The following is a 12,942-nucleotide window of genomic DNA, read 5'->3' as shown; positions in this document are numbered from 1 at the left end:
TAGCTTTGGGGTACAAATGGTTTTTGGTTACATGGATGAATTTTACAGTGGTGAAGTCTGAGATTTTAGTGCACCTGTCACCTGATTAATGTTCATTGTACCTGATATGTCATTTTTAAAATCCCTCTCCCCTCTCCTTTGGAGTCACCAAAGTCCATTATGTCACTCTGTGTGTCATTGCATCCTCATAGCTTAGCTCCCACTTACAAGTGAGAACATATGGTATTGGGTTTTCCATTCCTGAGTTACTTCACTTAGAACAGTGGCCTCCAGCTCTATTCAAGTTACTGCAAAAGACATTATTTCATTCTTTTTTATAACTAAGTAGTATTCCATGGTGTACATGGACCACTTTTTCTCCATCCACTCATCGGCTGATGAGCACTTAGGTTGATTCCATATCTTTGCAATTGTGAATTGTGCTGCAATAAACATACACGTGTAGGTGTCTTTTTGATATAACTTCTTTTCCTTTAGGTACATATCCAGTAGTGGGATTGCCAGATTGAATGGTAGATCTGTTTTTAGTTCTTTAAGAAATTTCTGTGATTTCTTTTTTTTTTTTTTTTGTATTTTGTTTTTGTTTGCCACTCCACATCTTGCTGCCTTCCTAAGCTTCCCCAGTACAGAAAAAGGGCCCTGATGCCTCATCCAACTTAGGACATGTGTGGAGCTTCTTTGTGTCTAGAGAGGTCCTAGGAGTTAAACAGACTTTCAGCTAACTGATGAGAACTCAAGCAGAGGAGAAGGCAGGCCTCCATTTTCTCACAAATATGTAGACTTCTCGGTATGGACAGGACAGGAGGAAGAAAAACATGGCTGTTCTTGTGTATTTCCAGTACTATCAGCCACAAAAAGAGTGGGATCATTGCTCAGAAATACGTCCCTACTATTGGACACAATGGGCTTCATTAGAAGTGAAAAAATATTCTAGATCCCATCTTATGTATAACAACCCCTTCTCTTCACACTGCACTTCATAATTCACAAAGCTTTTTTACAGATATAATTTAATTAACTCATGCATGCCTCAGTTCCACGAGTTAGAGAACTGTCTTGCACACAGTGCTTTGTGCATTGTAGGAAATCAGATATTTGTTGAATAAACGAATGGCTCAATCTCCATTTTGCACACGAAAAAACAAAGGTCCAAAGAGGCTGAGTGATTTATCACAGTGAGGGAAGCACGACTGAAACCCGTATTTTCCGAGTTCAAGTCTGATTATGCTCCTGTATAAGTTTTTGGATGGACACCACAGAATATTACTAGGGAAAATAGTCACACTTTCCCTGAACAATTTCTCAATAAGTAGGGATTTGGGGGTATCTCAGGTCTCGCCGATCATTTATTTTGCTGTAAATTAAATCATTATTCACTTTCTCTAGAAGAGATGGAAAAACACCAAATTAGCATTCCACTTCCCAAACAGCCCGGCAGAATGAAGATGGCAGTGAATAGTAGCCAAATTTCTAATTTTCTCATCAAGAAATCTAAGCAGAAGGATTAATCTATGAGCCACCAATCACAAATATAAAATCATGCCAGCTTGGCAAAGAAAGTGGAAAACATTATATACTGAAAAACTCCCAAGCAGCACCTGGTATTGAAATCCCAGCCTAGGAGCCAGATGTCTCAACAGAGAAGAGAGCTTCTTTATTCTCCAGGAATTTCAAGACTGAAAAGATAAATTAGAATCTCAAGAAATGGTTTCAAGGTGTTTATTACTAAAACCCCTAAAGTAGGAATGACAGAGTCAGTGGAGAGGGGAAGGACGTGGGTTTATGAATCCAGAGCTGTTTGGAAGAGTGTACAAATGATCTTAGAGGAAGGAAGGCACTTCTGGACAACCTCTGCTGGGAATGGCAAGCATCTTCCTATTAGGCATTTTCCAGGGTTTAAGCTTCCCGTTGAAAAGGAATTTTTTTTTTTTTTTTTTTGAGACAGGGTCTAGCTCTGTCACCTAGGCTAGACTGTAGTGGCGTGATCTTGGCTCACTGCAACTTCTGCCTCCCAGTCTCACGCCATCCTCCCACCTCAGCCTACCCAGTAGCCAGGACCAGAGGTATGCACCACCATGCCTGGCTAATTTTTGTATTTTTTGTAGAAAAGGGGTCTCATTTTTTGCCCAGGCTGGTCTCAAACTCTTGAGCTCAAGCAATCCGCCCGTCTTGGCTTCCCAACGTGCTGGGATTACTGGCATTAGCCATCGCGCCCCACCAAAGAGGATCTTAATGAACCATCTAGTATAACACTCCTGACTCTGGCCAGTCTGCCAGTTGTCTCCAGAACATTTCTGTCACTGTCATTAAGTCTCCGTTTGTCCTTCTGGGGTAGCAGACAAATCATTATCACTTGAAGTACTATTTCCCTTTATCTGAGTTCTAGAAGGTGTTGTCCTTACATTGAGCCCAAACCTACTCCCAGGTACTTCTACCTAGGAGCCCATTCCCAACCAAGCTAACCCCTCTTCACTGTCACATTTCATCAACCACAGAAGACCATAACCGTGATGCTCCCGTTCCCTGCAGCTACACATCTCCAGCCAGAGGGTAATGACTTAAAACATTCCCAAAATAATGGAGTTTCCAGATCTGTTATCATCATGGCCATCCTTCTGACCAAATTTCTGGACTGAAAGCTGGACTCCAGAGATAGTCTGAACTGCAGAGGGCACTTCCTCTAGGATGGTTACTTAACACCCACGTCTGCCCTCAGAAAAATGCCCACTAAGTGAGGAGGAAGTGCAGGATGGAAGGATGGTCTCTGCTGTCAGGGACAGATGCTTGAGAACTGCTAGGGCCCATGTGCTGGGTTGTCAAGGCAACAGGCAGCACAATTTCAACACCTCCGCATTGTAGCTGTGGGCCCTGGGCCCGGTCCATGCTGCAGCTGTAGACCCAGCAGTGGGTGAGGGGCCACGCTCTCCAGAATCCTCAGGGCAGGCTGATGCTCCCTCCCTGCAGCTCGCAGAGCAGCCCCATCAGGCCCACTCTGGCCCCAGCAAGTTTTTGTAATTTACACTCTGCCAGCAGCAGGGCCCATCCATCCTGGGTCTTGAGTCTCCTGAACGCAGGTTCTATAACCTCCAGAGAGAAAATGTGCCCAGTAAATGGCCAGGCTCTAAAAGGTTGAGATAGCAGAGCAGGGGCATTGAGAGGATGTGTGGTGTCGGCGGTGCTTTGGTATTTGACTTCAAGCTCCTCCCTGGAGCATCCACAGAACTTTACAGCTAAAGGAAACATTCCAGACCCAACCCAACCTCCTCCTTCTTGTAGGTGAAGAGACAAGCCCAGAGAAGAGTACTGACCCACCCAAGGGCACAACGTGATGTACACACAGAGACTAGCTATACGAGGACCCAGTACCCACCTCCTGGAATCTGGGGCAGCCAGTGTTGCTTTTCTGGGATCGACTGTGAGGGCTCTTAGCAGGAGGGCACAGGATGTGGGTGCTTCCCCTCCTGCACCTGTTTCCCACGTTTGGGATGCAGGCTCACAAATACTACATTTTGACTTCCCACTTCAGAGAGCTTAAGTGCCGCTCAGAACTGTGGGTTAGCAAGAGATCAGGCACACCACACTGGACCTGACAGCAAGGCCATAGCAAGCCCTTCCAGTTTCACTTTCCCCCATTTGTAACATGGTCTGGGTTAGCTGGTCACTGAGATCTCTTTCTGCACGGACATTCTGTGATCATTCTGTGGTCAGGCACCCCAGGAATCTGTTTAGCCTATGCTGCAGAGAGATTTCATCCAATGGTAGCAGAATTTAAAAGGAACCTGTATTCACGCCAATTACTTCTTTTACTGTCACAAGAGGAAGAAGAGTTTTGAGGATGGGACTGGTCCCAAAATGGCCCTCCTGTTTATGATGGATGTGTGGGTGAGGGGGCCAGTATTTCAGATGCTAAGGAACATGCTTGCACCTCACAAGAGCTGACATCCTGTGACCTGCAGAGTTCCCAAGGAAGGCTTCCCCACCCCCTTAAGCCTGGTTCAGGTACAGTCCCAAGTGCAGCCCCAGTCTTAATGCCACCACCACACTCCCGGGTGGTGGCCTCTCCACTGTATCTTGTTATGATGTCTTGTTTACCCCCAGACCTGGCATGTGGTAGGTATTTACTGCATTATTTAATGACTAATGAAATGGGCAGAGCCTCTCTACTGAGACAGGAAAGCAGGACAGGAATGAGGCTGTGTTGTGTTTGGAAACATGGTGCTTTAGCTTATCATGTCACTTGGACAGGTCTCCTGCCTCCCTTTTTGTATGTAAAATAAAGGAGTCTGTTTTCCCAATTGTTCTGTAAAACACTAGTTTCTTGGATATTTTGCAGCCAAAACAAACAGTCTCCCTGGGTAACTGGGGTGATGTGACACTGTAGCTCCTTCTTGGAGATTCATATGCGCATTTGAATATTAAAGGCTCTGAGAAGGCCTGCAGCAAAGACATCTATCTAATTTTATTTAGACCAAGTTTCTCCAAAATTCTTTGGCCTCCTTCTCCTTGTACCTAAGGAACTGGTGTTCCAAGGCATACAACCTGGGAAATACTGAACTAGATAATCTTTCTTTCTTTCTTTCTTTCTTTCTTTCTTTCTTTCTTTCTTTCTTTCTTTCTTTCTTTCTTTCTTTCTTTTTCTTCCTTCCTTCCTTCCTTCCTTCCTTCCTTCCTTCCTTCCTTCCTTCCTTTCTTTCTTTCTCTCTCTCTCTCTCTCTCTCTCTCTCTTTCTTTCTTTCTTTCTTTTTTGTCTTTTTGGAGACAGAATCTTGCTTTGCCACTCAGGCTGGAGTGCAGTGGCACCATCTCGGCTCACTGCAACCTCTGCCTCCCAGGTTCAAGAGATTCTCCTGCCTCGGCCTCTCAAGTAGCAGTGATTACAGGCAGCTGCCACCATGCCCAGCTAATTTTTGTATTTTTAGTAGAGACAAGGTTTTACCCTGTTGGCTAGGCTGGTCTCAAACTCCTGACCTCAAGTGATCCACCCACCTCGGCCTCCCAAAGTACTGGGATTACAGGCATAAGCCACCATACCCGGCCTGAACTAAATAATTTCTAAGGGCCCTTGTAACTATATTTCATCCATAGAGGAGGTAGCCTGGTATAGTGAAAACAGTGTGGACTTTGGAATCAGTACTGGGCTTAAACCTTGGCTCTGGCTTTTAGTAGCTGTGTGACCTTAAGTAATTGATTTAGATTTCCAGACTTGGATTTACTAATTCTGTAAGATGAGCCTAATAATATCTGTTTGTTATGGTTGTAAGGTTGTTGAGAGTATTAGATGAGATAACAGATATGAAGTATCAACAGTGTTTGACAAACAGTAGGCCCATAATAAGTATTTGTTCCTTTGCTCTATTTCTTCTAACGCTCTACTTCCACCCCTCATCCCTACCACCAAACCCAGAGCGGGCTGTTGGCAGGCAGAGAATGCAGCAGGGAGGCAGGCTGAGTCCAGGTCCTCACATGGCCCTAATCGTGCTCTCTCAGTTTCATGGAAGGACCACACCCCAGCCTCCTCTTTGGTAGGGGACCAAAGGTGAAAGGTCCAAGGGGGAGGTGGCAGAGAAGCCTTCCCTCCTTTGCCAAGCAAATGTGTCTTCTCTGTGCTAGGCAACTAGATGGTGTTAGTGACAAGAGAAGATAAAAGGATGCTTTCAAACTTTCCAGAATGAACGCCTTCTCTCATAAATCCACCACCTAAAATAGCAAACCCAAGCCCCAACATGAGGGCAAAACCTTGGCCTGTCTGCCTGGCCAGGAAGTTAGCACAAAGGTGGGATCTGACGGATGGTGAGTGAGAAGGCAGGGTTAGGAACCTGAAAGGGCAGGGCTTAGAAAGGCTTCGAGGAGCCTTGGCACCAGGAGAGCCATGGCGGGAGGATCTGCCATTGGAACAAAGCCATCACTTGACAAACACAAGTTGGTCTCCAATTTGCACCACACACGACTTGATTGTGGTGGAGGAAGCAAGGCATCTGCCAGGGAGGCAAGAATGGATGCTGGGACTTGGCTTGTTGCAGGGACTGAACCAGCAGGTTGGATCAAATGCATTGAACCTCTGTGGACTGGTCTCATTTTTTTATTACTCTTTTTTTCCCTTCCCTCCACTTTAGGGCAATATTAGAAGAAAGAATGCAGGGGCAGGGTGCGGTGGCTCATGCCTGTAGTCCAGCACTTTGGGAAGCTGAGGCAACTGTATCATTTGAGGCCAGGAGTTCGAGATCAGCCTGGCCAACGTGGTGAAACCCTGTCTCTATTAAAAATACAAAAAAATTAGCCGGGGTGGTGGCGGGTGCCTGTAATCCCAACTACTCCAGAGGCTGAGGCAGGAGAATCACTTGAACCTGGGAGGCAGAGGTTGCAGTGAGCCGAGATCGTGCCTCTGCAATCCAGCCTGAGCAACAGAGTGAGACTCTGTCTAAAAAATAATAAAAATAAAATAAAAAGAAAGAATGCGAGCCTTGGAGACAAGAGTGGTTTTAAGTCTTACTCTGCCTTTGCTAGTTTTGTCTCCTTGGGCAAGTTACTTAACCCCTCTGAAGCTTAGTTTTCTCATGTGTAGGATGAGGAAGATAATTTCTACTCAGAGAGTAGTTGCAGGAACCGAATGAGTTATTGTTAGTGAATTCCAAAGTGTGGCATGTGTAACCCAGACATGGGGCAGACATTTCCATTCTAATAGTCAGTGTTTAGTTTCATAGGCATTAGAAAAATAGTTGACATACCAAATCATTTTATGGATGTTATCGATTAGTGCAAGGCTAAAGTAGTTAGGTAAGTTAATTAAATAATGTATTTATTTATTTTGAGGCAGAGTTTTGCTCTTTTGCCCAGGCTGGAGTGAAGTGGGGCAATCTCAGCTCATTGCAACCTCCGTCCCCCGGATTCAAGTGATGCTTCTGCCTCCGCCTTCCAAGTAGCTGGGATTGTAGGCATGCACCATCTCACCTGGCTAATTTTTGTATTTTTAGTAGAGACGGGGTTTTGCCATGTTGGCCCAGCTAGTCTCGAACTCCTGATCCCAGGTGATCTGCCCGCCTCAACCTCCCAAAGTGCTAGGATTACAGGTGTGAGCTACCACGCCCGGCCGGTAAGTTAAAGAAAAAAGGGGAAGGGAGTTAATTTAAAGAAAAACTTTAAGTTAATTATGATACAGCTGGTGGGCAGATGTGGCAAAACTCAAGAAAGTGCTGTGTGAATGACTGAAGTACAGGAAACTCTGAATTAATACCCACCCAATCATGGTGGCTGGTTCGTGGCAGGCACTGAAGATCATTTCCAAGAAAGTAAAGAGGGTTAGGAAAGGAAGGGAGGAAATAAGGGAGGAAACAGACCTGCTTATTTGTCTACCTACTTAGCCTGTAGGTCCACTTCAACCCTACTCGTCTTCTTCCAAAGGTTCTCTTTTTGTTTTTTCTTTTTTAAAATATTTTTTTAATTTAATTTAATTTTATTTTATTTTATTTTATTTTATTTTTCTCTACTAGGTTAGCCAGGCATGATGGTGTGTGCCTGTAGTCCCAGCTACTTGGGAGACTGAGGCGGGAGGATTGCTTAAGCCCAGGAGGTGCAGGTTGCAGTGAGCTGAGATCATACCATGACACTCTAGCCTGTGTGACAGACCCAGACCCTTTCTAAAATAAAATAAAATTAAATTAAATAAATAAAATAAAATAAAATAGTAAAAATCAATGGGTATACGGTAAAGAGTCAGTCTCTTTATTTCCTTAACCATTAGGCCCCTAGGTTCCTTTCCCAGAGAAAATCACTGTTAACATCTTCTTTTAAATCTTTCTTTCTAAGTATATGCAAACATAATTGTGTAGGAGCCTATTTTTTTCAAGGCTCTTTTGATGAGAATTTATATCTAGAATCCTAAGACTCAAAAGTGCAAGGAGGGGGATGTGTGAAACACACTAAGATCATCTTGTTCAGAGATCTCAGAGGATCAGAAAATGCATAGAGGCAGCCACACTCATTGACAATCTATGTCTAATGAAAAATGTTTTTGTTTTGTTTTGTTTTATAGACAGGGTCTCATTCTGTTGACCAACCTGAAGTGCAGTGGCATGAACATAGCTTATTGCAGCCTCAAACTCCTGGGCTCACGTGATGCTCCCACCTAGGCCTCCCGAAGCATTAGGATTACAGGCATGAGCCACAGCATCTGGCCTGAGAGGTGTTTTTGGTGAGCACATATAGAACATGAGATAATGTGAAGGTTGAAGCAAAGACTGAGACCTACTGACTTAGACCAAACCATTTCCCAAGATCTCCAAGTGAGTTAGTGACAGACCCAAGAATCTAGCCTAGCTCTACTCTAAGTTCTCAGGTATCTAACTTACTGCCCTGGTTTTACCAAGATGTAATTGTTGAGGACAGAGATTCTGAGCCAGAGGAAGTCCTCCCAGCCACTTTGCTACAGGGTAGAAGGTCAAGAGAGACCAAGTGTTCGGGGCCTGTTGAAAGTAGAGAGTGGCTAGGAACTTATCTGGTCTCACGTTGTAATGAACATAAACGAATAATTCCATTTCCTTTCATGTTTCCTATGTACGAGTCCTTTAAATATTGCCATATCTCTAAGAGCAAACCCTGTTTGGGCTTTCCAGACTTTTACGTTCCAAAGAGGTGACCAAAGACGTTTCCCAGATGTCTCGACTTCCTGTTGTGTCCACACTGTCTTCTAGTAGAGAGGGTGGCAGCAGCATCTGAAGTTACCCTTCCAGTTTCAAGTTATTTATTTACTTGCTGTGAAGGCCCATGTTATGCTGGGACAAGCCTTGGGCCTCTGAATTTTATAGCTCTCTTTATGGATGCATGAAACGAAGATCTAAATTTACTGCATGGGAAATTCCAACTTTGTCCTTGAGACTTAAAGCGCCTTTAGTGTTGGATCCATTTGGTGAAGACCAAAATTTCTAATTAAATCCAGCCAATAGCCAATGCATTCTCAAACTATTAAATAATTCACTAAAGTCCTTTAGTGCTGAATCCATTTTTATTTACCTAATTCAGTATGTAATAAGATACAATCAGAATGGAAAATGCATACTTTGCACTTTTTCATAGCTGCCTTATTTGAAAAGTCATGGAAGAGCTTGGTGACTAAGCATGACAGTAGGTAGGTGCGGCAGGAAGCAAAGTGGGGAGGTGGCGATGTACCACCAAGCCCCTTGTGTATGCTGCTCCCTGGACATACTCACATTGCTGCTTCCTGCCTTTTCTCTGATACGAATGCCCTTTCCTCCAATTTCTTTTTTAGAGATGAGGTCTCACCCTATCGCCTAGGCTGCAGTAGTGTCACTATCATAGCTTAGAGCAGCCTTGAACTCCTGGACTCAAGCAATCTTCCTCCCTCAGCTTCCCGAGAAGCTGGGACCACAGGCTTGAGCCACCATGCGTGGCTAATTTTTTTTTTTTTTTTTGAGATGGAGTCTCGCTCTGTCATAGCTCAGGTTGAAGTGTAGTGGCATGTCCTCAGCTCACTGCAACCTCCACTTCCCGGGTTCAAGCATTTCTCTTGCCTCAGCCTTTCGAGTAACTGGAATTACAGGTATGTGCCACTGCACCCGGCTGATTTTTGTATTTTTAGTAGAAATGGAGTTTCACCATGTTGGCCAGGTTGGTCTTGAACTCCTGACGTCAAGTGATCCACCCAGTTTGGCCTCCCAAAGTGCTGGGATTACAGGTATGAGCCACCACTCACTCTCCCCTGTCTTTTTGCAGAGGCAGGGTCTTGCTATATTGCTCAGGCTGTCTCAAACTCCTGGCCTCAAGCAATCTTCCCACCTTGGCCTCCCAAAATGAGTCACTGCACCTGGCCTCCTCCAATTTTTATTTATTCACATCTATCTGTTAAAACCTGTCCCAAATGTCATCTCTTTCATGAATCTTTTATCAATTCAGTAGGTAAACCTACTGAGTCTTCTTGTATATTTTAGTTGCATACATTTTGCTTTGATCTCTTCTTTTCGGTTGTCAACTGTTTAAAGGCAAGACTATATTTATCTTATTTTATATCTTTATTTTTGGCACGAACCTGGTTTTATTAATAGTTGTTTAGAAAAAGAAAGAGAAAGTTTACTTTTCTTTCTTGTTACATAACTTATGCATATTTATTATAAACCACTAGAAAATACAGCAAAACAAAATCAGAGAATACAAATCATTTGTATTTTGTTGTACAACATTCTAGGCTTTTAAAATTCCTACATTTGTCATAAAGATATATCAAAATTGGGCCGGGCGCGGTGGCTCAAGCCTGTAATCCCAGCACTTTGGGAGGCCGAGGCGGGCAGATCACAAGGTCAGGAGATCGAGACCACAGTGAAACCCCGTCTCTACTAAAAATACAAAAAATTAGCCGGGCGTGGTGGCGGGCGCCTGTAGTCCCAGCCACTCAGGAGGCTGAGGCAGGAGAATGGCGGGAACCCGGGAGGCGGAGCTTGCAGTGAGCCGAGATCGCGCCACTGCACTCCAGCCTGGGCAACAGCGTGAGACTCCGTCTCAAAAAAAAAAAAAAAAAAAAAAAGATATATCAAAATTGGATCACACTACAAATAAACTTTTTAAATCTACTTTTTATATTACAACATATTATTAACTTTCTTTGTGTTAACATGATCATGTTTTTAAAAATGGGAATATGGAGCGGACACCAGGACTCCAAGATGGCGTCAGTCGTACCAGTGAAGGACAAGAAACTTCTGGAGGTCAAACTGGGGGAGCTGCCAAGCTGGATCTTGATGCAGGACTTCAGCCCTAGTGGCATTCTCGGAGCATTTCGAAGAGGTTACTACTGGTACTACAACAAGTACATTAACATGAGCAAGGGGAGCATCTCGGGGATTACCATGGTGCTGGCATGCTACGTGCTCTTCAACTACTGCATTTCCTACAAGCATCTCAATCACAAGCAGCTCCGCAAATACCACTGAAGAGGACACGCTCTGCACCACCCCCCAACCCCATGACCTTGGCCCGAGCCCCTCTGTAAGGAACACAATTTTGATCGTTGCTGAATCCTTTCATGTCCTAATGGGAATTAATCTCCAAATAAAAGATGACTGGTAAAAAAAAAAAAAAAGGGAATATGTTTTTTCTCTGATTGTAAAAACATGTCCCCATCATAAAAAAATGAAAGAAATGTAGAATTGCATACAGAATTGAATAAAAATTATGTCTTAATCACACAACATAGACCACTGTTCATATTCTAGTAAATAACCTTTCATATTTTTTCCTGGGGAGCAGGTATGTGTGTGTATCACATCAATATATATTTATTTAAATATCTTCATTTATACATGAAGTTTCTTATACAAAGATAGTGTGAACATCTTTCAGTGTCAAATAATTAATATATCTATATCTTTTTAAAGTATCTGCATAGATTATGTGTGGATCTTTCATACTTTAATAAATTTTCTATTATTGATTGCTTACATTTTTCCAAAATATTTCTTTAACAAATGTTATGGATCATCCTAGTATATGCATTGGTAGATTTACACTTTCCAGGATTTAATACAAATTGCTTTCCATAAAATGTGTTGTTTTAAATTTCCCCAAATGTCTAAAGAGAGCTTTAGCCTATAATGACGTAATAAACATAGGGTAGTAGGATGAATGGACTCCAAAATGGACTCCAGAATAAATAACTTTCCTCTCCTTCTACTTTTTTTGCTTTGAGATATCAGTGGAAAATCTGTTTACTTATCAGATACCTTGGGAGAGGAGCCACTAGAGGTACGGCCTGGGTAAACCAACTGCTTTTTTGATGTTTTTGTTTTTGTTTATTTGTTTGTTTGTTTTTGACAGAGTCTTGCTCTGTCACCCAGGCTGGAGTGCAGTGGTGCGATCTCCGCTCACTGCAAGCTCCGGCCTCCCGGGTTCAAGCCATTCTCCTGCCTCAGCCTCCCCAGTAGCTGGGACTATAGGCACCCGCCACCACACCCAGCTAATTTTTTTTTTTTTTTTTTTTGGTATTTTTAGTAGAGATGGAGTTTCATAGTGTTAGCCAGGATGGTCTCCATCTCCTGACCTCGTGATTTGCCCGCCTCAGCCTCCCAAAGTGCTGGGATTACAGGCACGAGTCACCGCGCCCAGCCAGCCACCATGCTCAGCCTTCAGTTCTCTTGTCACTTTAGTAAACTGAGAAAATGGCCCACATAGGAAGCACCTTGTTCTGAATCTACCAGTGGGTGAGTCACAGGGCGTGGGTTAGAGAGGGATTCTGAGACTGTCAGACTCCCAGCTCTGCCTTCCCCATTAATTCACCACACTCCCCTGGGCAGCCCTTCACCCCTTCCCAAACCTTTCAATTTCTTAATAAATCACGTTTATACTCAAGCAGCTTATACTATTTCTGATGGCAAAAACAAAGCAAAGTACGGTAAGTGCGAGTTCCTGTAAAGTATGCAGCACACATGTGGTTTAATCATTTCCCTCCGCAACTAAAATTTATAATTGTTAGTGTCTAACATGAGGTGAAGGAGAAGGAACATGAAATTTGGAATCCAAAAGTTTAGAATTGAGTCTAAGAATTTTAAACCCCTAGCATGCCGTACAACAAAATACAAATGGTTTGTATGCTATGATTTTGTTTTGCTCTATTTTCTAGTATCTATAATGAATATGCATAAGTGACATAACAAGAAGGAAAAGAAAGCTTTCTTTTTCTTTTTCCAAACAAGTGTTAATCAAATAAGACATTGTCTTTAAAGAGCTGACAACCTATCTGGTCATATACTTTCTCCCCTGTAAAATGGCAGGTGTATTCATATCTGCTTCCTGGGAGCCTTATAAAGATCAGACAGTGACTATAAAGTAAGTTTTGTATTTATTGTACAAATGCTTAACTATGTTAACAACAACATTTGCTCTTATTGATCATGTTGAAAAATATTTCCCTAATCTTGCATGCCTGGCCCCATAGGACTT

At 43.2% G+C, this 12,942-nt stretch overlaps 1 protein-coding gene and 1 pseudogene across 3 annotated transcripts in view; both read left to right on the top strand.

Annotated features, from left to right (window-relative positions):
- Positions 1-11,086, top strand: part of LOC144332053 (uncharacterized) — an 82,969-nt gene extending 71,883 nt beyond the window's left edge. Inside the window, exon 4 of one of the 3 annotated variants that reach the window (XR_013399768.1) lies at positions 6,975-8,020. Coding sequence is in view for 1 of the 3 variants with exons in the window: in XM_077951384.1 (XP_077807510.1) it covers positions 8,030-8,049 (20 nt within the window). In the remaining 2 variants the exon portion in view is untranslated. The other 2 variants (XR_013399767.1, XM_077951384.1) reach the window with 2 other exon arrangements.
- Positions 10,650-11,086, top strand: LOC716458 (ATP synthase F(0) complex subunit f, mitochondrial pseudogene; annotated as a pseudogene).
- Positions 11,087-12,942: the final 1,856 nt, after the last annotated feature.

This window comes from Macaca mulatta, chromosome 10 (genome assembly GCF_049350105.2).
Source record: "Macaca mulatta isolate MMU2019108-1 chromosome 10, T2T-MMU8v2.0, whole genome shotgun sequence".
Taxonomy (NCBI): domain Eukaryota; kingdom Metazoa; phylum Chordata; class Mammalia; order Primates; family Cercopithecidae; genus Macaca; species Macaca mulatta.
This window is presented reverse-complemented; position numbering and strand designations above follow the sequence as displayed.